Source organism: Cinclus cinclus, chromosome 1, assembly GCF_963662255.1.
Source record: "Cinclus cinclus chromosome 1, bCinCin1.1, whole genome shotgun sequence".
Taxonomy (NCBI): Eukaryota; Metazoa; Chordata; class Aves; order Passeriformes; family Cinclidae; genus Cinclus; species Cinclus cinclus.
The window spans coordinates 16,526,278-16,553,699 of NC_085046.1; the positions used below are offsets into that span (position 1 = coordinate 16,526,278).

Below are 27,422 nucleotides of genomic sequence, written 5' to 3' on the forward strand. Positions count from 1 at the left end.
CATGAATTCCCTGACAGACTGCTCAATTAGAAAAAAAGAATCTACAGTAAAGGTAAGCCAACCAAAATAGAATTTTTAGGTATTTTTGTATGCTAAACACCTCTCCTGATGGACGAACAAGTGCCCGTGTAAGAAAATGAACATGAGTATGTGCAAAACAGATTCTCAGCTAAAGCAGAAAGCAAATTCTAGTCAGAACAAAATCCAGTACAGAAGAAAGAGAAGAATGCACTTCTTAAGTTTATAATACTATAGTAACAAGTCAAATAACAAGAAAATCCAGCAGTCAAAAAGCCCCAGTTGTATAAAACTGACACTTGATAAAATGCATCCCTATGGATTCCTGTGCTCCAATTAGCTTCAGCTTGACTTGTGTAAGCAGCACAGTACACAGCAGTACAAAAGAAACCCCTGTTTTGGCATATAAAATAAAACATACAGTTATAAGAAATTTAAATAATGGTAGCCTGGAATCATAGTATAGTGTCAGCAACATCTGATTAAAATAAATTGTTTTATAAACTTCCATGATTTATTGTCAGATAAATGCTCAATCTTCTATATTTACTCTCAGCATATATGGCAATCAGAAAAAAAATGGTAATTAGGTTTATCATGAGTACTTCTGAAGAAGCTACAGTTTCTTGGAAACTGGTTTCCAAAAGTCTGCCTGCATTTAAATTTTGTGAAATAATTGTAGTTGCATGTCTCGAAAATTACTTGCTGGGCAAGAACAATCCCATGCAGCAGTGAATTCCGGGGGCCAATTGGCTGGAAAGCAGCTTTGCAGAGGATGACTTGGGGATGCTGGTGGACATCAAACATGAGCCAGCAGTGTACCCTTGTGGCAAAGAAGGCCACCAGCCTTCTGGACCATACCAGGCAGAGCATGTTCAGCAAGTTGAGGGCGGTGATCCCATGCTTTACTCACTGTTGGTGGGACCAGAGCTGAGTGCTCTGTCCAGCTCCAGGCTCCCCAGCACAAGAGAGACATCAACATCATGGAGAAAAGCCCTGTGAAGGGCCACAAAGATGACTGAAGGACTCAAACACCTTACAAGGGGAGAAGCTGAGGATTGGGATTGTTCAGCCTGGAGAAGAGAAAGTTCAGGGAGAAACTTACCAACGTGTATGAATACCTGAAGGAAGGGAGTAAAGATGATTGAGCCAGACTCCTCTGACTGGTGCCCTATGTCCACATAAAAGGCAATGGTCACAAACTGAAATCCTGGAAAATCCATGTAAACATAAGAAAAACCTGGGAGAAATTCAGAACCTGATTGTACGTGGCTCAGAACATTCTGATTCATCTGAGCCTGCCCTGAACAGGTGAGTTAGACTCTATGATCTCCAGAAGTCCTTCCCCACTTCAGCTTTTCAGTGACTCTGTAATCTTCATGCAGCTGATATACAGATGTATAGATGGAAGAAACAGTATTTTCTTGGCGTTGCTTTCTGTAACAAGCCTTTTAACCAGGCCTTGAATCTTAAGATTTAATATGCTTTATAACTGTATTTGTATTAAAAGTTCAGTTAGCAGTAGAAGCTCTTTTGTATAACTTGTTCTATGATCTTCTGAGCTTTGACTGAATATTCTACAAGGCATCACAAATTATGCTCTCAGGGGCCCACTAAGGTACACATTTTCACTTTTGTTTTTCAAATTTATTACCACACAGTACCATCACCCATTCTAATGAAGAGGGCAGTGCAATTACTCAGACTCCTCTGCATGCTTATATACATCACTGCAACAAACAACTTCAATAAATAAATGAAACGTTCTCTTTATTTGTCATTCTGCAATAAAATACTCAAGTTAAAAAAGCCAACTGCAAGAAATACTCTCATCCTCTGTGTTTCATCTCACAGAGGAAGAAATAGCATCTGACACGCTGAATTCCACAAACTGTTGTTTTCTGTTTTCACCATATAATAATGAAAGAAATTATAATTTAAATTACAGCCATAGGTTTCATTGTCAATAAAAATAAGAGCAATGAGAGCTAATCTAAATGCCACAATTTTCAGGACAAAAGTGTAACAGTTGCTTACTATGAGATATATAAAACACTCCTGTATTCTCACTGAAATCAAATGTAAAAGATGTAAAAAATACAGACACAGGCAATCTACAGCAATGAGACCCTATTGCCAACAACATGGACTGAACAGAATGGGAGTAAAACACAATAAGCTTGAAGCTCCATAATATCTGCAAAGATGAACTAAGGGCAGAGTCCCACCTAATGGTCACATACACATTAGAAGTGTTGATAGCCATGCTGTTTTTTAGAAAGTAGTTGTTTAAAAAGAAATATTGCAATTAGAGAGACATCAAATAGTGCTAAGAAGTGCATTGGCAATGATCTTGCTTCACAACAAATAACCCAAGGAAGAAAACAGAGGGGAAAAGGAAGTAATAAATAATCAGACATTGACTCAAATTCAGACTTGGTGACACCCATGCAACAAGAGCTAATTACACAAGAAACAGACCTGGAATCTTGAATATAACAGCTTAAATATGATGTTTCATGTAGCATGAACATGAAAATAAAACAAATAAGCCAGGTCTAACTGAGCATGGAGACAAAAAGGAACAGAGCATACACTTTGTTTTCACTGAAAATAGTCTTGATATATAACTTGGTTTCTGTAGTTTATCTGATAAGTCTTGCAAATGACATTGATGCCTCTGACTTTTCATGCTAATGATGCATGATGACAGACCTGAGGCTGTCCAGGGCAGGGCATACTGCCAGCTCTTCCCACATCTGAGCCTGCTAGGGCTGCATCCAGGCTGCAAGCCTAGGAAATAGTTCAGCTTCAATGCTCACTGCATTCTGAGAAGACAGCTACAAAACCTGTCTCACTGGTTTTGATTTCCAATATCTTTCAGGGTACTCAATTTTGCTGTTCTTGACAGTTTTGCGTTTATTCCAGAAACTGATGAGCCCACCCAGGAAACCCTTTTGGGATTTGGGATAAATAGTATTGTTTGGGTTTGCAGAATGACCTTTGTCAGTGGCATTACTACAGTCACAATGCTTCAAGTAAAAAGGTGCAGAACACAACTACAAAGTTCACTGACTTGATTTATAAATATGACCTTTTTTTTCTTACAAAAAAGCCTCACAGCTGAAGCCTCAAGGGCTTTGGGTTGGATTTTTTCTTTGTTTTTGTTCAGAAAGTCTGTGCACTCTGGACTGCAGATATCACAGACAGGATATTCTGGCTGCTCTGTGAATCTTTTCAGGAAGGTGTTAGTCAGCTGAGGGGATCTGCATCTTCAGGAAGGTGTGACAGAGAGTTACTGCAGCTGGTGGTTGTGCCCCTCCTGCCACACAACACAGGGTTGTGCCCACTGGGTAAAGCAGACTTTGGCTCTGCATGATTTCTGAATACAGAAGGAAAACAAACAACAGCAGACAACTCGGTTCTCTGTGGCCAATCTACCCTTCTCAGCTCAAGCAGCAGGTTAAGTGCTTCACAGTTAAGTTAAACCCAGGCAAGCTATGCATGTGCAACCAGGAACACTGAGACGTGGGCAGCAAGCTACAGAACTGCAGCACTGACATTTCAAAGTGCAAGACTTCCTTCATAGGAGTGGTATTTCAGACAGACCAAAGGAGGGAACAAGAGTTTGTAACATACCTATGAGAAAGCATTGGTCTTGTCATATGAGGTGGAGAAATTGGACAACACACCTGGTTGTGTCTGACATCCAACTGAAAAAAAACTCAGAAAGGAATTACTGGGATCCCAGAATTACACACTAAAAATTGTCTAGCAATTAAATTACCCAAAACCAACTTGGGATCAGGCAAAAAGGCATGTGAAAAAATCTACAGTAAACACTGTGCTGTATCTGATGGTGCTAGACAAGACATCTATATTCTTCAAACACCAGCCATAGTATTTCAAGAAAAAGATACCTTGCCTAGAGCCTTGCCTGTTTGAAGAAAGACTGAAAAGTGACAAAAGCATGCCTGCTCTTACACTCTGCACAGGACTAAATCAGCAATGCTGCTGCCTCCACAGGAATGATGAATGAACCAGTGAAGCACTCTAAGATTAAGCTTAAGGTGATCTAAGGCTCACAAGTCAAAATGGCAGATGAAATAATACCTAGTGCTCAAAGTAAATGCACAGCTAATGTAAAATAAGTGTAGTTCTACGGTTAATTTATGATCAAACATCTTGTAAGCTGGCAAGTTAAATATACATATGGAAAAATAAATAATTGGAAATTGCTCAGTTTATAGATTTTACCAACAAAAACATGTATGAATTAAGAAGATGCCTCATTATTGGTATCGCTCAGCTTTGGAGAGACAAGGAACAAACAACTGAGGAATATCCTGGCAGAACACAGCACATTCATAAGAGTCCAAATGACCTATAGTTTTATGGTGATTTATGCTTCTTGCCACAGGGCAACAGCTTAAATGGAGAGAGTCACTTGGTACTCTGACAAACAAGCAAGGAAGTAGGTAGTTCTGATTCTTCAGAAGGAAAATAAAGACAGCTAAGTATGCAACCCTGCCTCTGTAAGGCTAAATACAAATACAAATTTGAAAGAGACATTTGTGTACCCTAACCAAGGAAAACCTGGAGGACATGGACTAAGCCAATGTTCAGACAACTGTGGATTACTTCCATCTTGAAGAGACCTTATGGGTATGGCACAGAAATGCTGTATTAGCAAAAAAAACACACCAGTATCAGGACAGAAGCACCATCCCTATGTTACTGAGATGCACACCTCAGCTATGTCTTAAGAGTTACGTTTTTTCTTCAGTTTGGCCTCAGGCTGTGCCAAGGGAGGTTTAGATTAAATATTAGGAAAAATTTCTTCCTGGAAAGGATTATCAGGCATTGGAACAGGATGCTTAGGGAAGTGGTTGAGTCACCAGCCCTGGAGGTATTTAAAAGATGTATGTGTAAATGTGGCACAAAGGAATATAGCTTTGTGGTGAGCCAGTCAGTGTTAGGTTTATGGTTGACCTCAATGGTCTTAAAGGTATTTTTCAACCTAAATGATTATATGATTTCATGTTTGGCACACTGCTTCAGGTTTCTACGGCTTTGAGGTATCCACATGGTTTGCATCTTGTGGAAAAAAAATCAAGTAATAGCATTTGTTTGGGCAGACCTGCCCATGCTTCTATCCACGGCACATATTCACATTCTCCTTCGGGCAAGAGTGTTTATCTTTGGTATATCAAAATTTTCAGCCAGAAACACAAAAGCCATTTGTTAACCCAAAAGCCATTCAGAAAGAACTCCAGGGCAGTTATTATAGTTGCCCAAGATCCTGAGAATCTCTGATGAAACCTGAGACTCTGATAAGTTCTGAGCAAAGATAAATACCAGAATGCCACATGAGAGAAACAGCAAGCACAGAAACAAAGTTCAAAGATGAGTATAAATAATCAGTGGGCATTGTTTGCCAATCAAATTAAAAAGAGCATGAAAACACACAGAATGGTCAACATGGACTTTGTGCCTCACTCACAGTCTATGGTCCTGATGTTGCAGCTGTGCAGCACACGAGTGCAAATCCCAATAAAGAATGTAAAAACAGTAGGAGTTTGTTGATTGAGCTTCCAGACCTGAGGCAACATCTTAGGAAGCAAACAAACTGAGTGCCAGCCAGTATTTCTGAGGATATACACTGACAAAATTTCATTGCAAGAGACTGAGCCAGAGACAAAACTGAACACTACTTAGTACACATTCTAGCAAACCTCTACATTTTCATACATTCATACATGGTGAACCAGTCAATGTCTCTTTTCCCAGGTAGAACAGTGTCATGGTTTACCAATCAACACAAGCAGGCTTTTGCTCCTCACAGGCCAATGGTAGCTGACACTCCCCAGAAGCCATCAATTGCTACTTCAACACAAGTTTGACAGTCATGCCCTACAAGGATCCCAGAGCAACACACAGGCCATTTTCTCAACTAGCAAAGTATCATTTGCAAATTTAATAGAAACTTAGAATTCAGATTTGATCACTGCAGCCACATTCTCCAAAGCATTTGAAAAAGTGCAGAGGAGCGAAGTACAGAGCTGGATTACGTTAATCCGATTTAAAAGAAAAAAAAGCCTGTCCAGTCTAAGATAGAAGGCAGACTTATTGCTTAGGCAAGATCCTTCATAAAGCAATTAAGGCTTTTACTAAGGGATGGCTGGGACAGTGTAATTCCAGCTCTTTTATCAATACCCAGCCTCTGAGCACTATACGGAGTTTTGTTCAAAGCCAACAAGAGAGTGATTTCTGAGGTGCTAGAGAAGTATCTCAGGAATATATGACGGCCATTTATAGACTAAAGGAAACCATAGGGGAGCTAGAAAATACATGGCTTAAGAAAAAAAATGTAAAATATTAAGTTTTAATACGTAATTTCACAAAATTGTAGCATGAGAAAGGTTCTGAAAGCTTGTCACATGCAAAAACTAGAAAAGCAACTCAAGGAGAAGAATAGAAGACCTGCAAAAAATGTGCTCACAAATTTGACTGCAATATCTGGAACTAAACAGTTCATAGGTTTTTAGCCTTGTTTCAGTAAGAGAATGGTACCATATGTGCTTATACATACCAAGATCCTTGTTACTAGCCCTGGTGAAATTGCCACAGTACCTTCTGACATTCCTCTTTGTTTAGAGGCCATAAATTAATGTAGTTTGAACTGAAGAATTATTTCAGACATGTACCGCCTATTTGGATTACTCACAAGTGAACAGTAGAAATTAGTATCAAAGAAATGCTGAAAACATGACAATGACCCTGATCCACATACAACAAGGCAGAACCAGTTAATCCCTGGTTGCCAATGCCTGACATGTTTTAGAATGGTTCTATAAAAGACAAGCAAAGAGAAACAAAACGCTTAGTAAGATTTGTAGTCACAAGAGTGGTTGCCACTTCCCAACAACTCTGTGCAAACCAGTGCTTGAGCCACAGTCTGCCAAAAGCAGGGGCCTTCCCACCAGCAGCCCTGCACTCACATGAAATGGTAACCTCCCTCAGGCACACCTGGGAGGAACAGATGGCATCTCCCCAAAAGCCCAGCAAGAGGGAGAAGGACTCTTTTGTTCCAGAATATCTCAGAAGAAGAACAGAGGTTGCTGCAGCAGAGGCCAAGAGCAGAACATGGCTCCACCATGAACTGTTGTGCTGCCCTGAAGTGCCAGAGCACAGCACTGCTGATGGCTGGGAAGAGACTCAGAGACCCCTGAGTGATGGAGCTCAGATTAGAACTAACTCCCAGATAACTTAATTCCCATATTGGAAACAGGCATTCAAAATTTTACACTGATTATTAACAACAGCTAGGATTTTTAGATTTGCCAGAGGCAGAGGCTCCAGCTTGAAATGTATAAAGTAAATGCAAGTATGAACAGAGGCTCACAGTGTGCACACGAAGGAGGGAGGACTCAAGAACATCTAAAACTTGTTCTGTGCTGTAATACTCTAGAACAGAAAAACAGTTTTAATTTTTAATATAATTTTTTTTGCAGTAAACATTAAGTGAAAATGTTACAGATTAGTTCTAAAAGGAATAGCTTAATATTTACAACTGAATTAATACTGAAACCTTCAATGGGACCTACTGTGTATGTATTCCCAAGCAGTATGTGTATGTATTCTTCAAGCAGTCAAGTCAGCATTATCTTGGCCTTTCCAGCTCAGATAATGGATCCGATATATTGCATGTAAAATTCTTAGAGCATCCTGTGCCTCTTTCAGAAAAGCATCTATGAGGATAACTCACCAATGTGCAGAGTGGTACAATGCTAAATGACCTTTACCCCCGTGTGTGTTCCAGAAGAGCAATAAAGAATTTTATGTCGCCAGTGGTTGGTTACCACTGATTAGATACTGAATTCTTCAAGAACATCGTGGCAATTTTTTGCCTTCACAGAAATCCAGAAAAGAGCGATTAATATGTGCGAATATTTGGTCCAGGGATTGGTTTTCCCAGAACTTAAGATCTATATTAGAATAAGTGATTAGGAATGTCAAAGCAGCTGGTACACTCCAACAAAGAGTACCACTATTTCAGTCTATAAATATGCTTAATATCTTAACAGATCTGTACTAGAAAAAAATATTAAATATAATTTTATTGCATGTTTGTAAAATAAAGGCCAAGTATTAGAGTAACCACTGAATTATACATCTTGATCAGTTATGTAACACAGACCATTACATTTTTCTATTGTAACTCCTGCCATTTGTAGTAGTACTTAACTACAGAATCTTCCAAGAGAGGAATCAGTCTTGAGCTGAAAGCAGCACAAAAAATTTCTCATTGCTCCTCCAATTTATTTGGATTTCTCAATAGCTAAGCACCCTTCTGAGAAAAATGTATGCCAGATTGCTCATTTGATTTTCTCTTGTTCTGGCTTCCAGCTACCAGATCATATTAAACCTCAGTCCAATAGATTAAAGAGTCTTTTGTGACTACTTTTCCTCTCCCTGCTTGTGGATATACCACAGAAGAAGTCATCTCTCAATCTTCTCATGGATCTAAAGACCAGATTAGCTTCCACAGTATCAAGCATTTTCCCAGCCCTCAAATACTTTCTGAACTGCAACCACCTATTGTATACCTCCTTTAAAAATGCATCTCAAATACTGCATTTATACGAGTTTCAAAGTCGTTGTCTCCTGTTGTAAAATCAATTCCCTACTGATTAACCTCCTATTCTCCATAACTTTTTGTCTTTAAATAGTCCCTTGTTATAATTTGCCTTTTGGCTGCACTCAAGGGCATCTCTTTGCCTAAGACAAACAATGAATGCCATGTTCATAGCCATGGACATGACAGAGATCTTTAATGCTTTCATTGCCTCTGTCTGCAACACTGATGATGGGCTAAGAGGGTCCAGTGCCCTGAGCTCGAGAACCATGGCTGTGAAAATAAAAACTCCCAGCTGACCCTGAACTTCTACAGGATCTGCTGTTCTAGCTGGATCCCTCTAAGTCTATGGGGCCTGATGGAATTTGTCCAAGAACCTTCAAAGAGCTGGGTGATTCATTGCAAGGCCTCTTGCAATGCTTTTTGAACAGTCTTGGGAATCTGGGGGGTTTATTGGAAGATGGCTAATATTGCCCCAGTGTCCCAAAAAGGATGACCCTAGAAACTACAGGCCTTTTAGTGTCCCTTCACCAACTGGTAGAATTCAGATTATTCTTGGAGTTATTGAAAGACACCTGAAGAACAACACAGTCATGGGTCAGCCAGCATGGCTTCAGGAGGGGAAAATCCTGCTTGCCAAACTTAATTCTTTTTTTATCACAACATAACTCACCTAGTTGATCAAGGAAAGCCAGTTGATACAATCTATCTGGACCTCAGCAAAGCTTTCAATGCTTGTCTCAGTGTCCTTGTACACAAGATGTCCAGCTCCCAGCTGGATAAACACATCATGTGATGAGTGAGCAACTGGCTCATGGGTCTGAGATTGAGAGGAGACCTCATTGTAGTTACAACTTCCCAGTGAGGGGCAGACACTGATCTTCTCTCCGTGGAGACCAGAGAGGGAACCCAAGGGAATGCCCTGAGTTTGTGCCAGGGAGGTTTAAGCCAGATATTAGGGAATCTTTCTTCACCCAGAGGGTGGTGGGGCACTGGAACAGCTTCCCCAAACCAGTGGTCATGGCACCAAGCCTATCTAAGTTCAAAAAGTGTTGGGATAATGCTGTCAGGCTCATGGTGGGACTCCTGGTGCTGTCCCGTGTGGGAGTTGGTCTCCTACAGGAGTTGGACTTTGATGAATCTTGTGAATCCCTTCCAACTCAAGATATTCTATGATTCTAGTGAAGAATACTTTTCATTACTAGGTTTTCTGAAACAGAATTTACTCTTTCGCCAAGCTTCATTATCCACAAATTTTGAGAGTAATCATTTTGTTCTTGGTTGTTCATTGCAACTGAAAATGCTAAATAGTATCAGGCTTACTCCTCATCCTTCACAGTAGCCCAACAGAAGCCTCCTCTCCAGTCATGATTCTTCACTGACAATCAGCGTATGTGATCTGCAAATCTCTGCTTCCACTTTGATCAGCCTGTCTGTGAGTCACATATTTCACTCCCTCCTTAGGCTCCTCCACAAATAGCTATAGCTCAAGTATTGCAGTGTAATGCCTGATTTCTCTTTTATGCTGTAATCCCACCCAGCAGAGATACCCTGTTCCACTGACCAATTCCATCCTTCCCACGTAATGAGAAAGACCAGTCTGTAGAGCTATTATTACTGGTATTGCAAATGCATGCACAAATGCACACCTACCTGAAAGGTATTGCCTCACAGCACAGATTTGCTACCTGAGGGAGGGCTTGGACTTGGCTCTCCTTGGAAAGGATAAATTCCAGCTCTGAAGCCCTTCTGCTATCATGTTAACCTGATGTGCAAAACCAGTCCTTTCTCACAGTATCTGCCAGGGTGCTCTTGCATGCCATCAAAAGACATCTGAGAGGTCTTGTGATACCTGTGGACCATTCCAACCCACTGCTGGCTTTTTTTCAAATCACGATAACAATGTAATTGAATATTAAAACACCAGATAATTTCTTTATCTTCTCTTTGAACTTTCCTAGCCGAACTCAGTCTGCTATGATAAAGCAGAATGTTTGCTACATTAAGGTGATTAAAACACCAGCCCATGGAACTGTACAGCTGTATCTACAATTTATATAAATTAAATATTAATAGAAATATGGATGAGAATACTTTCCAGAATTCCTGCACCCTATTAATCTTAAACACATTATATGCTGCTGATTTTTTTTGCTTTAAGATAATGTTTATTAGTCCCACTTCTACATGGTGCTGTATCAAGATTAATTCTGCACGGTGTTTTTTAACAGCTGTGCTACATTTTGCTAGTTTATATATAAGAAAGTAGATGTTTTATTCAGAAATATGAAACTGAACCATTATACTGTCTAGTTAAAGCTAGTTATTGTGTGAGAATGGCAGGGATAAAAAAGAGCTAAATAGGATTTTAATAATGTAAGTTTTATTGGGAAAAAAGCCACAGTCACAAATGTGACTCATTTAATCTAGAAAAAACTACAACAATAAGAATTTCGTCTTGAATGTGCATCATGCAAGAATGCTACAGAGATTTTACTGTCTAAAGCCCTGTTTTGTTGTATACCATAAAAATAAATAAGTAAACAAAGTAGCAAAGGTTTGCAGCAGACATGAGGCATGAATTATACTCATGAAATTAATCAATTAGGTTAAGGCATGCTAACAAGAAAACAGATTTTTCCATGACTAGTCTAATTAGTGAAACTTCATTCCATATGAACTCCTACTTTTGCAGCAAGCCCAGCTTCTTCCCTCCCTAACCTGCATCCCCCAGCCTTTCTCTACCCAGCCCCTAAAATCTTCATTTCTCTGCCATTTTCTCCAGCAGCCAGGCCTGAGGCACAGTGTGGGAGCCACCAGCACAGTGTGGGAGCCACCAGCACAGTGTGGGAGCCACCAGCACAGTGAGCCCACTGACCACCCAGGGCAGACCAGGCAAAGAAGGACCTGCTGGTGCTGCAGGTTTCAGCTTTTGCTCTGTGGGAGCATACGCAAGGTCTGTCTTCTGCCCCAAAACTGTTTTTCACAAAGCTTTGTAGGACTCAGTTAATACTACCTCAGGTGCTAAAATATGCCATTTCTAGGGAAGAGACAGAGAAATGTTTGGAGTAGTTATAGAAAGCCCCTACAGTTTAAAAATCTCCACAGCTTGACCAAACCACTCTTTTTTCAGTATTGACAACAGACTGAAATCCTGTCAATCAAGTTAAAACAGTAAAACTCCAAATCATTCAACAAGGTTTGAATGGTTTGGACCAGCACTCTGGAGATTGCACTTCTGCAACAGTAGCATCTGCCTTGAAAACAACTTTTCCTCCTTTTCTTTTATGTGCAAAACAGCTACAGAAACCACTGTGGATCACATCCAGCATTAAAATCTAACAGTGAATGCATCTGTCTAAAGGCATTTCACTCTCACCTTCCACAAGCAAAAAGGAAGTAAATCCTCCACTTTTCTTGAGTGCTCAACCAACATAACCACGAAGGCCTGACTCATTTAAAAAAAACAGGGTGGTTCACCACTACAGCCCATGTTCATCTCACTTTCCTTGCCAATTTAAGATGAATTACACAGTTACCACTTCTCCAGGATAAAACTTCTTTCTGCAGTGCTTCATCACTAGTGTCCCGCTCCATGGAACCACTGGGTAGTGGCGTATTGGCGCTATGGAACTGTCACCTATTGGCACTACAGAACTGTCACCTACTGGTCCTGTGACCTGGGAAACACTGGCCATGTGATAATCCAGCCATACAGGTTCCAGCTGCCAAGGTACCTTCTGTCCCTTTCTGCACCACATTCCCACCAGACCCTTTTAGACAAGATCATCTGTATCCTCTTTCCCAGCCCTAGCTGGGACCATCTTCCAGATTTAGGGGAGGTCATATATGTCCTGTGTTGTGGTTAGGAATGGTATCCCCAAATTTAGTGTTCCCACTGTAAAACACCAGACCACATGCTGCTTGCTCACTTCCGCCCACCTCCCCCTGTGGCAGGATGAAGAGAAGAACTGAAAGCACAAAAAGGTAAAGATCACAGGATAAGAACAATTTGGCAAAACAGCAATGAAACAAGAAAAGAAACAGTAACAACAAACGTTACTAAAAACAGAGTGTACAAGTAAGGCAAACGATTCACGCCTGAGTGAATTGTACCCATGTGCCACCCACCCTCCATCCTCCACCTTCCCTCCTCCCTGCACATGGTGTGAGGCCATATCCAGTAAGCCCAGGCTCCTGGCTGTGCCCCCTCTGGCTGATGCTAGCTTCAACCCTGTCCTGGCTGGAGCAGGACAGCATGTCCTCACGACTGATGCTTCAAGAAGTAAACTGACTTCTTTGGGTTCTCTGCTAGCATGGGTCTCCTCTTCAGTAAGATACTGAACCACAACCCAGAGAACCACAGATTCATTGAATTATTTATGGTGGGAAAGACCCTTAAGATCATCAAGTCCAACCATAGATCTAACACTGCCAACTGAGCCACTAAATCCATGTCCCCCACTAAAACATGCCTCTAAACACCCACACACTACCCACACTGCTTTTCTCCTCCTTTCTTTACCACCTCCAAAACCTGTAGGAAGGTCCACTATTTGCTGCAGCTGTACCAGATGGCAAAACACAGCAATATAATCTTAGCACAGCATTTAGATGAAATGCAGAATTGTATCATAGTGTTAACATCTTGTTCTCCCACTAACACTCCCATCCCACCATCACTGCTTACAAAAAAAGCATGGATTATGTCATTGTCATGTTTCTCATACCTGGAACATCACCTTCCCCAAACCTTCTCATTCTCCTCACTTTCCCACTCTCCTCTGTTTCTCTAACTAATATAAGAAATGGAGAATACCATAAACTGGAGACCCCATTCCTGGGTTTCCTTTTCCTAAAATATCTGAAAACTATCCTATGTATATACACACAAGTGCATACATTTGTCTGTACATATGTTACTTTGTTTCATTCTTATGCTTTAGTCCAGAATTAATGATTCTCTATTAATCCTGACACAAAGGTGACAGAAGTTCACACAATATTAAAAATAATGAAATTAAAAATAGCCTGTTCATAAAATGCAGGGCTTGAAAAAGGATACAGAGAGTCCTCAGTTACAGAAATATACCAAAAGGTGCAACATCAGCAGCTCCTTTAAACCCAAAAGGTTAAGTTTGAAACATCATTATTTCTTGAGAGAGTAATTTTGAAAAAATCATTGTTAAGTATTGTATTTTATGTTCATAGCTCTTCATCTAGATTTCTTAAATTAAGCTCATTTCAATGCCCCCATCCTTCCACCCCCATAAACACCAGTTCATTATTTTAAAACTGCTCAGTGAATAAGAAAGAGTCAATTAATGATGAGGCACTGTAGATACTGACTGTGACAGGTGTTCAAAGAATGAATGAGTACATGACTTCCCTGTTCTTTTGCTCTTCCTTAAGCACCTGCTTTTGACTTTTCTGATTTCCTTTGACGCTTGATCCTAACAAAACCTCTGAGACCTCCTTAGGAAGCAAGGAACTACAGGAAAATTTTAAAAGCTACAAAAACCCCAAGTGTTTCCAGTGACTCCTACTTGGCTTTGGTTAACCTTCATGCTCCAATGCTACTCCAAGCACCTCATTTGTGGAGAATTATAGCATTAGTCTATCCCATTATCATTAATAGCTACCTTTACACAATATTGGTTTTCCCACTAAACTCAGAAAAGTCACAAGTTCCTTGCTGGCAATTAGTTCTTCCCCCAGCCTAGCTGCAGGAGGGAACCAGTGCTTGTCAGGAGTATTTGTGATGTCTGCAGTAAGCCATTCCTCAACCTTGTAAGACCTGTGGATTAAATTAGATCTGCTGAAATTTTCTACTGAATTTCTATTAACATCACATTGTTCCTAACAGCATAATAGTTGTGAATGTGTATAATAAAACATATATCTAACTTGACTCAGTCTTTTGCAAGGCACACTCTGGGACTGAGATATTTGGTAATAAAAAAGACAACAATATCACAAACGTGGGAAAGGAATGGTCAGGATATCTGGGTAGAATAGATTCCTAGAGAAAGTGATTCTAGATGAACATACTAAATAAGATTTTTTTCCCTCTTTGTGTTACACAGAAAAATACAGAATTATTCAGAAGGCCAGCCAATGCTCACAGCAGGGTTAACAGTCCAGTCTAGGTTGCTCAGGGCTTTATCCAGTTAGGTCTTGAAAACCTCCAAGTATGGAAATTCATAACCTCATGAGCAACCAGATCCACTCTTTAATCACCCTGACACTAAAAATGCTTTCCTCGTATGACATTGACCCTGATATTCATTCATATTGTATAAAGTTGTAATCTCCTACTTCAATTTGTCAATGTCTTTTGTTCTCCCACTGTACACTGCTGTAAAGAGCACTGTTTCACCTCCCTGTAGGTGTTGAATAGCTCATATTAGGTACTTCCAATGCTATGTTTTCAAGCCCTGCTATCTCAACCTCTCTTTGCAGGACCAGTCCTCCAAGCCCCAACCATTTTGACGGCCTTTCACTGAACTCATCTAAGTTTGCTGACCTCTGGACACATCACTGTAGATATGGTCTGGGTAAAGGAGAATAATCACTTCCCTCAGCCTTCAGGCTACTGTCCCAGTGATACAGTCCAGTCTGCTGCTATCCTTCATTGCTTTGTGATGATCAAGGATTAGGATGTAGTGCATTCTTGGCTTCTTATTCAATTTTGTCTTGTTTGCTGACCCTGTCAGCACAGGTGTCAAGTACCATCAAATAGCTGAATGAGCAAAGCAGAAGACTTTCTGCCCAATTTTACAGCCTAAGTTCCCTTAACGTGAATGGAAGATCAACTGTCCTGCCAGGATAGCTGTTTCTTCACATCATGTACAATCATATAAAGAACCTGTTAGGATAGCAGAACTGCAGTGACAACATGAGCCACCCACAGTCTTAGGCTTTTTTATCTATCTGAGCTATAAATAACAAAGCATCCAAGCAAAGTCACCAGCTCTCTCTCTTCTCTACTGCTCTACTTGTTTTACTTTTTGCATCAGAAATTGTTCATCCCAGAAAATACTATGGGGGTGTGGGATTTTCTTGGTCAATTTCAATGCAAAGATGTGGCCAGACACAGCATTTTACAATTACAGTTTACTAGCCTAAGTGTACACTTGTAACAAATTAAAGGGAGCTGCAAGAAGGAGCTCTGTTTTAATGGGAAAACAGGGGTTTCCACCTAAAATGTGACAAGTCAATAATGCATCATGAAACACAAAATATTTTTAGTTCTCATTCAGTTTATGGGCATAATATCAAACCTCCTCTAACATGCCAACACAGTTATGAAACTATGATAAAAGGATGAGTGAGCATACTTCATCCAATATGTTCAAATATCAGTATACTGCTTATCTCTTTGTTTGAATAAAAATACTTACAGAATGTATCAGTAATTTTTTTCATTGAAGTTTAAAGAGGGAAAAGTAATAGGATTTTATCCAGCATACACAGAGAAGGCTTCAATTTTTAAGGGGATGTAGAAGTGGGAATTTAAGTTGGGCCTCCAAATCTTAAATCTCTGAGTCCTGTATGAATGCACTGCCAATCCCACGGAACCCAGAATTTGCCTCATATTTTTGCTGGCAGGTGCTGATGCTTGTGAGAGTGTAACGTGTCTGCTATGATTGCCTGAAGAAAACAGTCCTTGATGTAAAAGCCATAAGAAAACACCATAAGTACATACCCCATAGTCTACTGCTTTACCCACCATTGATGTGTCTAAACATTTTAAAAGCATCTCTCTTATGAACACTTCACAGTGAAACTTCTGAACACTCTATGAATATTTCTGTATTTTTAATAATCAAGGAAAACACATTCACCTCCTGTGTAAAGGCATTCTTACACAATTTAACAGTTTATGTATATATATTTTTCATCATATCCTGTCAGCATTGATTGCTCTCAACTCAGATTAGCAGCATATAATTTGAACAGGAAAATTGAGGAAAAATACACAGTGGGTTTAAAATCAGAAACTGCACTTATTTATGATAATATTTGCAGCTCTTCCATCTAAGTACCCACACAGATTGCACATACTCCCACAGAGATGGACATTAATATATGAAATACCTGTGCAGCTTGAGTGTCACAGTTCCATAAACAGTAGCAAAGCCCAGAAGACGAACCCATCTTAGGAGAACACAGCGAAATATACTTGGCTCAAAATACAAAATGACAACCTATAGAACAGAAAGATAGAGAGAGCTTCAGTACTGATTTCATGAGAAAGTAGTTCTTCATTCAAATACAGAATAGTTGCAAAACAGGACAGCAGACACATTTCAGCTCGTACTGCTGTATATTTAGATTTTCTAGTAAAGCGTCAGGATGATCAGATCAACCAGCTGGCACAGTTCTAGGCACCAACTCCTTTTTGAAGAGAGCTGGCAAAAGCCCTGTGACAGACTGTGAAGTGACAACACTTTTAAATGCAATTGCACTGACTTTTCTTAACTGAGAGAAAACATGTACCCAGAGAGGAGGATAGAACAGACAGGGACTTTTTCCTTGAGCTATTCAAGTAATACGCAGCTGGTTTAATTCTGATTTGATAGGCTGTATTTACTAGGTTACACTTCAAAGTCACTCCTAATAAACCTAGCAAAATGATAGCTGCTCATTTTTCTCTGCCAAACTAAAAATGATTGCACTAGTCTCTTTCTATCCAAAATATTAAATATTTATGACACATTTAACTCTTTTTTCCCCAAATATTTCACCTAAGCTACATCAAATCTCCCTATGCATCACCACTTTCTTAAAGGAAAATAACCTTTTCTTTACCAATGCATTTCTCTAATCACAATAATAAAATGTCCTACCAGCATTTTGCCATGTCTACCAAGGACCATGCATAAGGACAACAGTCCATAAGCAGTAAAAGAAAGCTATTTCTGTAGGTATAATGAATATAGAAGCTTCACTATCAACTAAAATACTACTCTTCTCTAAAACAGGGTTGCTCAGTGAACTCAGTGAAAATTTGAATCAGGAGTCCATTTTTTCTCATTCCAGCAGACATTGTCCCTGGTGTCCTAAGGGTTGATCCCACATTCCTTCCCACTCATCTGGTCCCACCAGGAGCCTGCTGTCCCAGGGATTTGCTGGAAAATTGCCCCTATCCTACCTGTAGGGACACTGCTTGGTCCAGCAAACGCAGACCCCATGGATTCAATGTGTCTGACCAGAACCTGGTAAAACAACCCAATGCACCACAGTACAAATTAATTAGGTAATCCTGGTCTAGAGAAAGCAAGCACTGAAACATTTCAGGCCATCTGTCACAGCTTCATTTACAGTCAGTACATTCTGGCAGCAGAGGTAGTATTGTGCCTACTGGCTGCCACATATTATTTTCCTAAGTAAATGCTCTTCTGTGTGGGAATTCAAGTTCAGGTTATTGGCCAAAAGCCCAGGACTACATCCTTTGGGTAACATACACTTCTTTAGAAGAGTGGGGGCAAAAATGGCAGATGTGAGCTGAGAGAGATGCAAGCTGCTGTGCTTCACTGGAATGATTTTTTATACAGCAGAATCAAACTATTTCTTTTAAAAATATCATTTGCTGAATCAAACCGTACTGCAAAATTTAATCTGCCTTTTATTTTTTCCCACTGTTATTGGACTGACATAGAATCACAGAATGTACTGAATTGGAAGGGAGACACAAAGATCACCAATTCCAACTCTTGGCCCTGCACAGGACACTCAAAGAGTCACACCATATGCCTGAGAGTATTGTCCCAATGCTTTTTGAACTCTGTCAGGCTGGTGCTGTCAAGCTGCTGCCCTAGGTAGCCTGTTCCACTGCCCAACCACCCTTTGGGTGAAAAAAGTTTTCCTGCTTTGACATGCTTCAATGTAGACATTTTCTGGGATTTGAAAATCAGCTGAAAAACCAAAATGCGTCCACATATACATGACCATGCTTGGGCAAAAAGGGCATCCAGCAAAAAGTTACTCAGGAAGACCTGAATGGCAGCAATGACCTCTTATCCTAATGTACAGTTATATATATCGGGCAAGTTGCAGAACCTGAGCGCCGTCTGTAGCAGTAACTTGCCTCCTGAGGTTTGCCAGGGGGTAGAAAACAACATGTTTCATTTTTGATTCTTCCAAACAAGAAAAACAATGTCAAAAAAAAAGACTGGCATACAGAGACTCTGAGCATTTCAAAGTTGATTTGAAAGCAGAATTTTTCAGATAATTGAAATGGGAAAGTCTGAAAACTCTCCAGGCACAGAATTTTCTGGATAAGGGCAACAGCTCTCTTTGCCATGCAATGTGACACAGCAATTTCATCTGCCACTGCTTGTTGAAACATTAACTGCTTGTGTCTAGAAAATCTCGTTGATTTGCTTTGAATTATTTGTATGAGCAGCTGAGGCATTTGGCTAGATATCAACCAAGAAACCACCACTTAAAATGCAGCCTGGTGTGAGCTGGTGTGGCAGCTCATGGTGAAGGCTGCAGAGACAAGGCTCTGTTGGAGAAAACTGTTGTCATTTTCCATTTGAAACAGACACATTTTTACTGCTCCTTCATGCAGTGGTGAAGGATACTGCAGAAGTTAGACTTCATTCAAATTTGAGTCTCTTTTGGATCTTCCTGTACTTATATGATGAAGAATTGTAACAGTGCCTTCATAAGAGACCGTGTCTATTTCTACTTATTCTTGCATGTGGTCTGTCATGGACCCAGGTTTTGAAGAGCCAGAATTGCTATATGTACATTTTGCTTTCTTCTTAGGCACTGCAGAGGGCTATTCAAAGAATATGTGATTCCCACTCTCATCAGGGCTCACCAGGATGTGCAGGTGACTGGTCTCTCTAAGCTCTTGTCAGAATTCTGCCTCTTGCAAGCACCATGAATTTTAGAGACACAATTTTTAAACTGAACAGTCTTTAATGATTGGAGTCAAGGGGCTATAGAAATACTGCCCTGGAAGCCTTACTCAATTTTTTAATCCAAGTGGAATACAATTCTTGCAAAGAATCTGGTCCAAAGTATGGCTGCTGCACTCCATGTCTCACTCTCCCCAGCAAAAAAAAAAACCAAAAAAAAAACAAACCAACCCCCCAAAACAAACAAACCCACAAAAAACCAAAGCAAACAAAGAGGACTTGGGTTTGCATCATATCAGCCTTTTCTCCCTTATCAAAATCCCCATTCCCTACTGTTATCCCCAGAGCTGAGTCTTCTTCAAGTGACAAATGTGCAGTAAAAGGTTGCTGAGCTCCAAGTGAGGAGCGTAGGATGAGCACCAGATTCATCCACACATCCAGGCTGCTCTCAGCAGAACAAGGGAATCCCTCAGTTCTAAAAGACTAGCCTGCCCACCAAAAATGTGACAATATTTATTTTTCTCTTTTTGCATTTACGATGCATTAGACCGTGATCTTCTTAAAAACACTGGGAGGATTTGCTGATGGATGGAACAAAATACCTTTACTGTACATAAAGAAATGTGCTATTGTCAGTTTTGCCAGCTCCTGGCATCCACTTAAATACTAGATTTCAGTTTCTGGTTCTTAAACAAAAATATCTGAGGAAAATTATTTGGAAAGCAGAAGAAGATAAGCCAAAGAGTGGCTGTTCATGTCCCAGTTATTGCAGCTGTGCATGAGACTTCATGAACTGTGACTCATCTTTGTCATTTGGACAAATGCGTTTAGGTGTTTGCTTTTGAACTCAGTGTGGTTTAAGCTATTACTATCCTTGCCAAAGCATTGTTCCAGTAGTCACGCTACCACTTGTGGAGTCAGAGATGAACAGACTTTCTAAGGTCACCAGCTAACTGTCAAGTGTGTTTAGAGCTGGAGAATTACAGACACGGAAGAGGGACTTAGCTTGCTGACACAGCGATCAGCCAGCTCAGTTATTCATCTGATGTGATGAACAGACACACACACACTCTAAGGACAACAGCTGAAGTCAATAAAAGCACCTCACATATTACAGCAAGTTTTCCTCACTGGGATACGTAGGAAAGTAAAAGTGCAAAGATAACTGACACTGAACAAACAAACATTCAAAAATACAACAAAGTTTGTCCACACACACAAAAAAATTGGGAATTAATGCGTTTTATAGTCTTAGTGCCATTGCTTCTTAAAAGACAATCAGCATTTAGAAAGATTCTTAAAAAAAAATCCACCTTATTACAGCCCTATAATATTAAGTGAGCAAAACTGTGCATCACAAGATGCTCTTTTGTCTTTCAGATTAACTTTACTGCACACATTAAAAGATGGTTAATTCTGCCCTTCACCTTGGCACCAGATCCAGGCAAAAATACTTTAATACTGTGCACTTCCCCAAGGTGCACTGACTGGGATTCAGTCTGCCTAAATCAAACATATAATTTTTTTCCTACACTTTTTTTAGGGGATCTAGTAAATCAGGCCTACTAATGCAAGCTCCACAGAAACCCAGGAGTAAAAACAAGTGCCTTGAAAAAAGTTCAGCTGCAGCTACTTGGACAGAAGCTCGGCCTAAAGGCTTCAAGTACCCATCTCCATTGACTAGAAAGGCACTACATCATTTATTTTAGGGAATTGTTCACTATACGTCAATTAATAATCTGCATTCGGAGGACTAAGCCAAGCACTTTATAGCCAGCTGTAACAATTTTGTAATGTATTTAAGACAAGTACTTTTTACTTCAATTGTTAAGCCATAGAAGCCACATGAATAGATCAAAAACTCATTTTCCTCTACAATCATCAAATTGCTATTCTTCATGTTGAGAGAAAATGGGCAACACTATAATAGCTCAAAAGATCAGAAGCCAAAGAGCTTAAAAAAATACATGTTTTGTCAGTGCTAAAAATCCTAAAACTAAACATGAAAGTTTTGAGCAGCACCTTAACTCCGAAAGCCCCAAAGTATTCAAAATTTTCAAAGTCTTCTTTTTTTTGCCCTTGGTTGTAGAATCATACTAAAGTTTAGGTTGGAATGGATCTTTAAAGATCATCTAGTTCCTAGTGCTGTAGACAGGGATGTTATCCATGTTATATAGATGGAAATGAAATTCAGAGCTTAGAATTTGATCATCTGCTGATTGACCTGAGGTGCAAGTCATCCACTCTATACAAAAGTGATGCAAAAGTAAATTTTCTTTTCTCATTTGCAAATAACCTAATTCATCCTAAAATTGTGCCCACTTAATCCAAAGAACTTTACAGGAAAGCTATCTGCTTTTTAAATTGAACTCCAGAATTTTCTGCAAGTACTCTACACAGTTCAGTGCAGGACATGACACAGCTATTCAAGATAATGCCTTTTGGGCTAATTCCATTAACAAGCATCTAGGAGATACTGTGAAGAGATCCATCTTATCTGTTCCACTGCCCAACACCATCTGCCCTTGCCTGACTGCAACAGCTGTCTAGGGCTGTCTCCAGGCAATTCTGCTATGCAACAAGCCACCAGACACTTCCTCTCAGCATCCTGCCATGCTGAGGGATGGACAGCCTTCCTCCTTCTGCCGTGTTTCAGTAGTTCCTTTCAATACATCAAATATCCTGCAGCGTACATCAAGTCAGCTGTTAATGCCTCAGTCCCAACACTGAGAAGGGATTTCCTGCAGCAGAGATGTTGTTTGCACTGTTAGATAAGCTTGCCATCCAAACTTACAACAGTCTGGCACTACACTTCCTAGGAAAGGGACTAATCCACTTCTATGTGGGCACAGTGCCATCTCAACAGATGGGATGAGTGAAGGCATTCATGAGCCTGTGCACACTACGGGCATCACATACCACTGCTCGAACCATGAGTCACAGCTCAGATCATCTGCTTAAATATTAGCCAAGGCACAGCTCCTTATCCAGCTCTGTACTATCCACAAGTATTTCCAGTGCAGCTACACACAGCATTTTAGAGGTATGATAACAGCTGAATATGTACTTAGGCTAATTATGTAAGAACATATCCTTCCATTTCCATCCCATTTTTTTAAAACCACATGTGCTTTTTAAGACATTACATCTTACTATAATAGGCCTGTGAGCACAAAGTACTATCAAACCTCGCTATCCTTGCAAATATCACAATTTTAAAGCAGAGCTGCACCTGATCATTAGCTCAAATGCCTCTGCAAAGCACACATTTGCTGCACAAAACCACAGTAACTACTCAGTAGGTTTTATTCTTCCTCTGAACTGGAACTGAATCAACCTCCCAGTACAGAGCATTGGAAGCACTCTGCTGCTGGAGGCAATGCATTTCAGACAAGATGTGTGTCGCAAGCAAAATCCTAGCAGCCATTTAAGCAAGATCTTCTGGGTTTCTTCATAAAAGAAGACAAATTTTTCCTCGTTACCCACACAAAGTCCAGCTTGAAATTCTGCCTACAGAAATTCTCTTTTCCCTCCCACTATACTTTCAACTGTAGATATTGATGTTTGTTTCACTTGCCTATCTTACTGTATCTATATAATATAATATAATATAATATCTATTAATATTTATTAAACCTCTGTCAGTGTTTCAGCAAAGACATGTCTTGCCTGTAAAGTCTTTTGGAAGACCATGACCCAGTATAAGCACATAGCCGCCACCACCACCAGTGTAAAATAAAAGGGCAGACTTCTAGAACTTCATTCATCAGAATGCTTTGCTAGCACTAGGTTTTATTACACGATGGGTTAATCCCCATCAGGCAGTAAAAACAGATCTCTGAAGTTCTTTATAGAATACATATTTTACAGTGGAGCTCATTTAGCCCCCTGAGAGATTTAACAGGAGATTAAGCAAACAGAACCCTCAAGATCATTGTGGTTTGACAAAAGACTGAATACTTAGAATATCTTTCTACGGATATATCTTCAATTATTTTCCCTCTTTTTTTTTTCTTCCTCTGCTCATAAGGGAGATCTCAACTAATTACTGACAAGACACCCTGAATAGGTTATTTTGAGGAATATTAACATGTGACTTCCAAGATGCTGTCACATATCTCCTCCAATTTAAAGAAAAAAAAGTGATATGCCACAGATCTTACCAGCTCTGGAAATATATTTATAAGTGACTTGAACACATGGCCTGAAAATGCATTTATTCACCATAAATTCCAGCCTTTTCTTAAGCCTCACTAATGATCCAGTTTCAGTGTTCCTATTTGCTTTGGCCTAACAAATAGTATTCTAAAATCAAGTAATAAAAAATTAACATGTGTGATGGTTTTACCCTGGGGGAAGGGCACACTAGGAAGTTTTTCTCCATGAGAACTTTCTCTGTGAATTGATGGGACCAATTGAAGGCTGGTTTAGTTGTTGACAGCCTGAGAAACCAATTGGAAAAGTCGATTCGCTCCGTGAATCACATTTGAAGCAAGTAAACCCCGGGAAAGCTCTCTTGCATTTCTGGCCTTCTACGAAGTGCGCTGACCTGGCCCGGGCCAGGCAGGGCCGAGCTCCGGAGGCCGCTGGGCCCCGTCTTTAACCGGGGGTCCCAGTGGCCGAGGGGAGCGGAGCCCATGGCTGGATCCTCGCCCTTTCCCGGTGTTCCCGTGGCTTGGGGGGCCCTGCCCTGCCGCCCTCACGGGCTGGGGGGAGGCAGCCGGGCCCGGTTCGGGAGAGCCCCCAGGGCTTTGTGTGCTGGGCAGGGCAGAGGGAGAACCCCCGGGCTGCGGCTGGAGCTGGGGGCGGGCAGCGCCGGGGGAAAGCCATGGACACACGGCCTTGGCACCCATTTCTCCTCTGCGTGCACTTTGCAGTTCTCGTCCTGCCCCTCCGGCGTGGCCTGGGCACCCTGAGATCCTGACACAGCTCCGGCATGGCCTGGCACAGCCCCTGCAACTTCTGGGGGAGATTTTAACTTTTCCAATGCTCAAATAAGACTTACAGACTTTGATCTTTCCTTGGGTGAAAGGGAGAAGAACAGAAAGGATACACTGAAGTCAATGAAGTAAAAGCTAAGTTTCTAAATGGAAGGAGAAAGAGGAGACACCATGAAGGTTGGCTGAAATATCTTTTTGTAAGTTATAGGGGTGGACTGTACTACACAAAAAAATTCCTTTAAACCATGAAAAAAAAGAAGAAAGACATGGGGGGTGGAGCAAGGTATAAAGTGTTGGAAGAATCCTTTGCCCCAAGGAAAAGAAGAGGACATCTGTTCCTGAGAACGAAATATGAACAGAGAGAAGTGAGCTGAAGAGAACTTTTGCCTTTGAGTAGCTCACCCTTAAAAGTAATAACCCACGACTTTTTAACATGGCCCACAACTCAGTTCTGGAAAGACTGTAAAGTGGGAGGAAATTCATGATAGCAGATCCTGGGCAGCTGTTAATCATGAAAAAGTGGAATCAAGAGAGAACTGGTGATTTCCTCTCTTGGTAAAAGATCCTTATAGCTAAACAAGAAGAAACTCCTCTCCCTAAAGTGAACTGAAAAAGATTATTTAAGTAAGGAATTGACTGAAGTGTCCCTGTATATTGTTAAGCTGTAACAAAGGGGGAAAGAAGAACTGATCTGAAAATCTGTTCTGAATTTATTATTATTATTATTATTCGTGTTATTAATAAAGTTTTTTTTTCTTTATTCCCTTTTTAAGTTTTAGGCTTGCTTTACTTTTACTCCTAATTCTATTTCACAACAAAAGGTAAATATATTACAATTGGCAAACCTTAAACTATTACATTTTTGGTGCATTGGCTGGGAAACGAACAAATTAAACCATTACAAGATGTAATCCATAATGGCTTGGAAAAGAGACATGCTTTCACTCTGTAGACAGATTTGATCACAACAAATGAACTTTTATGCCCAGCAAGGCCCACACAGTAGAGAAGAGCAACCCAGGACTTTTTCCTAGTAAAGGATAAAACTTTGTCACAAAACTGTTTATTATCTTATGAGAGACATGAAATGATGCCCTGGCTAAACTGGCTATAAATGCTAAGGGTTGAAGTGTACCCCAAGTGCCAATTCACAATCAACAAGAGAAAAGAGATAAAGAAAGACAGCACACCAGGTTTACACTCTCTTTGGGGCAAAGCAAAGCATAAAAACAAGTATTACCAAAAGGACTAGAGCTCTACCGCAGGCTGCTGTGGGAACTCTCTAAGGAACTGAGGAGAAACAGAAATCACCTTGAAACACTGGATTATCATGTATGTTCTCTGTATCTATTTCCAAACACAGAGATCATGCTTAGCTTTTCAGTGTAACAGAATAAGCTATTTAACTTCAGCTGCAAACTTCTCAAATACAAGGAGAGATTTTAATGGTACTGGCCCAGGGAGTGATGATACTAAACAGGTGAAACATGATCATTCAGGAAATACGAGGCCTCCCAGCCTAAGGGGCTATAGGCACTGAGGTGCTGGAGGTGGAAAGCCCAGTAACTTAGGGGCAAATGTTTGTCCAACAAAGTTGTCTTCTTGATCACTGCTGGTTTTTGGATGCTTCTGTAGAAACAGTACAAGACTGGGAGAAGATTTGAGGCTCAGAAGTTCCACTGATACCATGCCTAAGTGTAGCACAATGAACAAATTCAGGCTGAAAAAAAAATCTATTTGTTTCAATCATGTCCCATGTAAGGCAGAAGAGAAAATAAAATCTGAATTGAATGGTATGCTTTCCCTGTTCTCAAGTATACTTCTAACTCACCAGCATCATAAAGCAAAAGAAGCAAATAAATACTTTACAGGAAGTGCAAAAGGTAATGAATTTGGTTGGCCCAACTGACCTTCTTACCCATCTGCTTTGATGTGCCAGCTATTTCTCTGTCTTTGGCAGATATCTGTCCCTTACACATGTTGGCTCCCTCCTGACAATCTCACCGTCTTTAATACAGTTACCCTAAAAGTAGCCTGAACAACCTCAGAAGTCAGTCCCTGAGGACTTGAGAGTTGGCTCATCTCAGCAATTCAGACACTTGAACCAGCCAGATGTGGACTTGGCTGAATGTCTGAAGTTTCCACTGAAATTAAGACACTGCCACAGAAAGTTTAAAATGTGCTTAAATAACATTCTTTAAAAACAACAATAACTGCTCTGTGTGAAAATTTAAAGCCTACCAGAATCTACCTAGCTAGCTGTGGACAGAGCAAAAAGCTTTCCCTGACCCACGTAGGTCACCAACCACAGCCTGAAAACACAAAATTAATGCATAGTCATTGATCTGATTTTAAAGATGCTTAGGGGCTAGTAAGGGAGTCAGGAGCTGTTGACTTCACTGAAAGGCAACTACCCAAATATTTTAAAAATATCTGTCTTCCTGTCTTCAAAAAGAGTGCTAAGAGCAGTGCATATAGCACTGATGCTCTGCACTCTTTGATTCAATGTTTTTTTTAACTTTTCCGAAAAGGTCTTCGATTACTTTCCAGTTAGATACTGAAAGATACATGAAAATTTGGGTTTCCTGATCGAGCAAATGGTTAGGCTTTGAGTGAAGATTATTAGACATGATCTGCCAGCAGCAACACTAAAACCAAAGATGAGCAGGCAGGGCATTCAGGGTTCCAGCCTCATGCACACTAAGGCTGAGAAGAGAAGCATGAGCGAAATACGGAGGAGAAGCTGAGTTCCTTAATCATTCAAACTTCTATTTTCGTAGTTCGACAGTTTGCATTACATTCAAAAAACATAATTCAAAATTAATTGAAATAATTTCATCAGGACATTTTATCTCAGCAGTGTATAGGCACACCAAAAATTGTTCATGCTGATGCAAAATTTAAAAGTGGAAAATCAAAGGGAGCTGCAAAGTCAAAATACCTTCTAAAATA

General features: G+C 40.3%; 1 protein-coding gene across 1 annotated transcript in view; it reads right to left on the reverse strand.

Moving 5' to 3' along the window:
* GPR158 (G protein-coupled receptor 158) overlaps positions 1–27,422 on the reverse strand; it is a 180,218-nt gene that overhangs the window by 31,978 nt on the left and 120,818 nt on the right. The window contains exon 6 of the mRNA XM_062494249.1: positions 16,757–16,866. Coding sequence (XP_062350233.1) covers positions 16,757–16,866 — 110 coding nt within the window. The remainder of the gene's footprint in view (positions 1–16,756; positions 16,867–27,422) is intronic.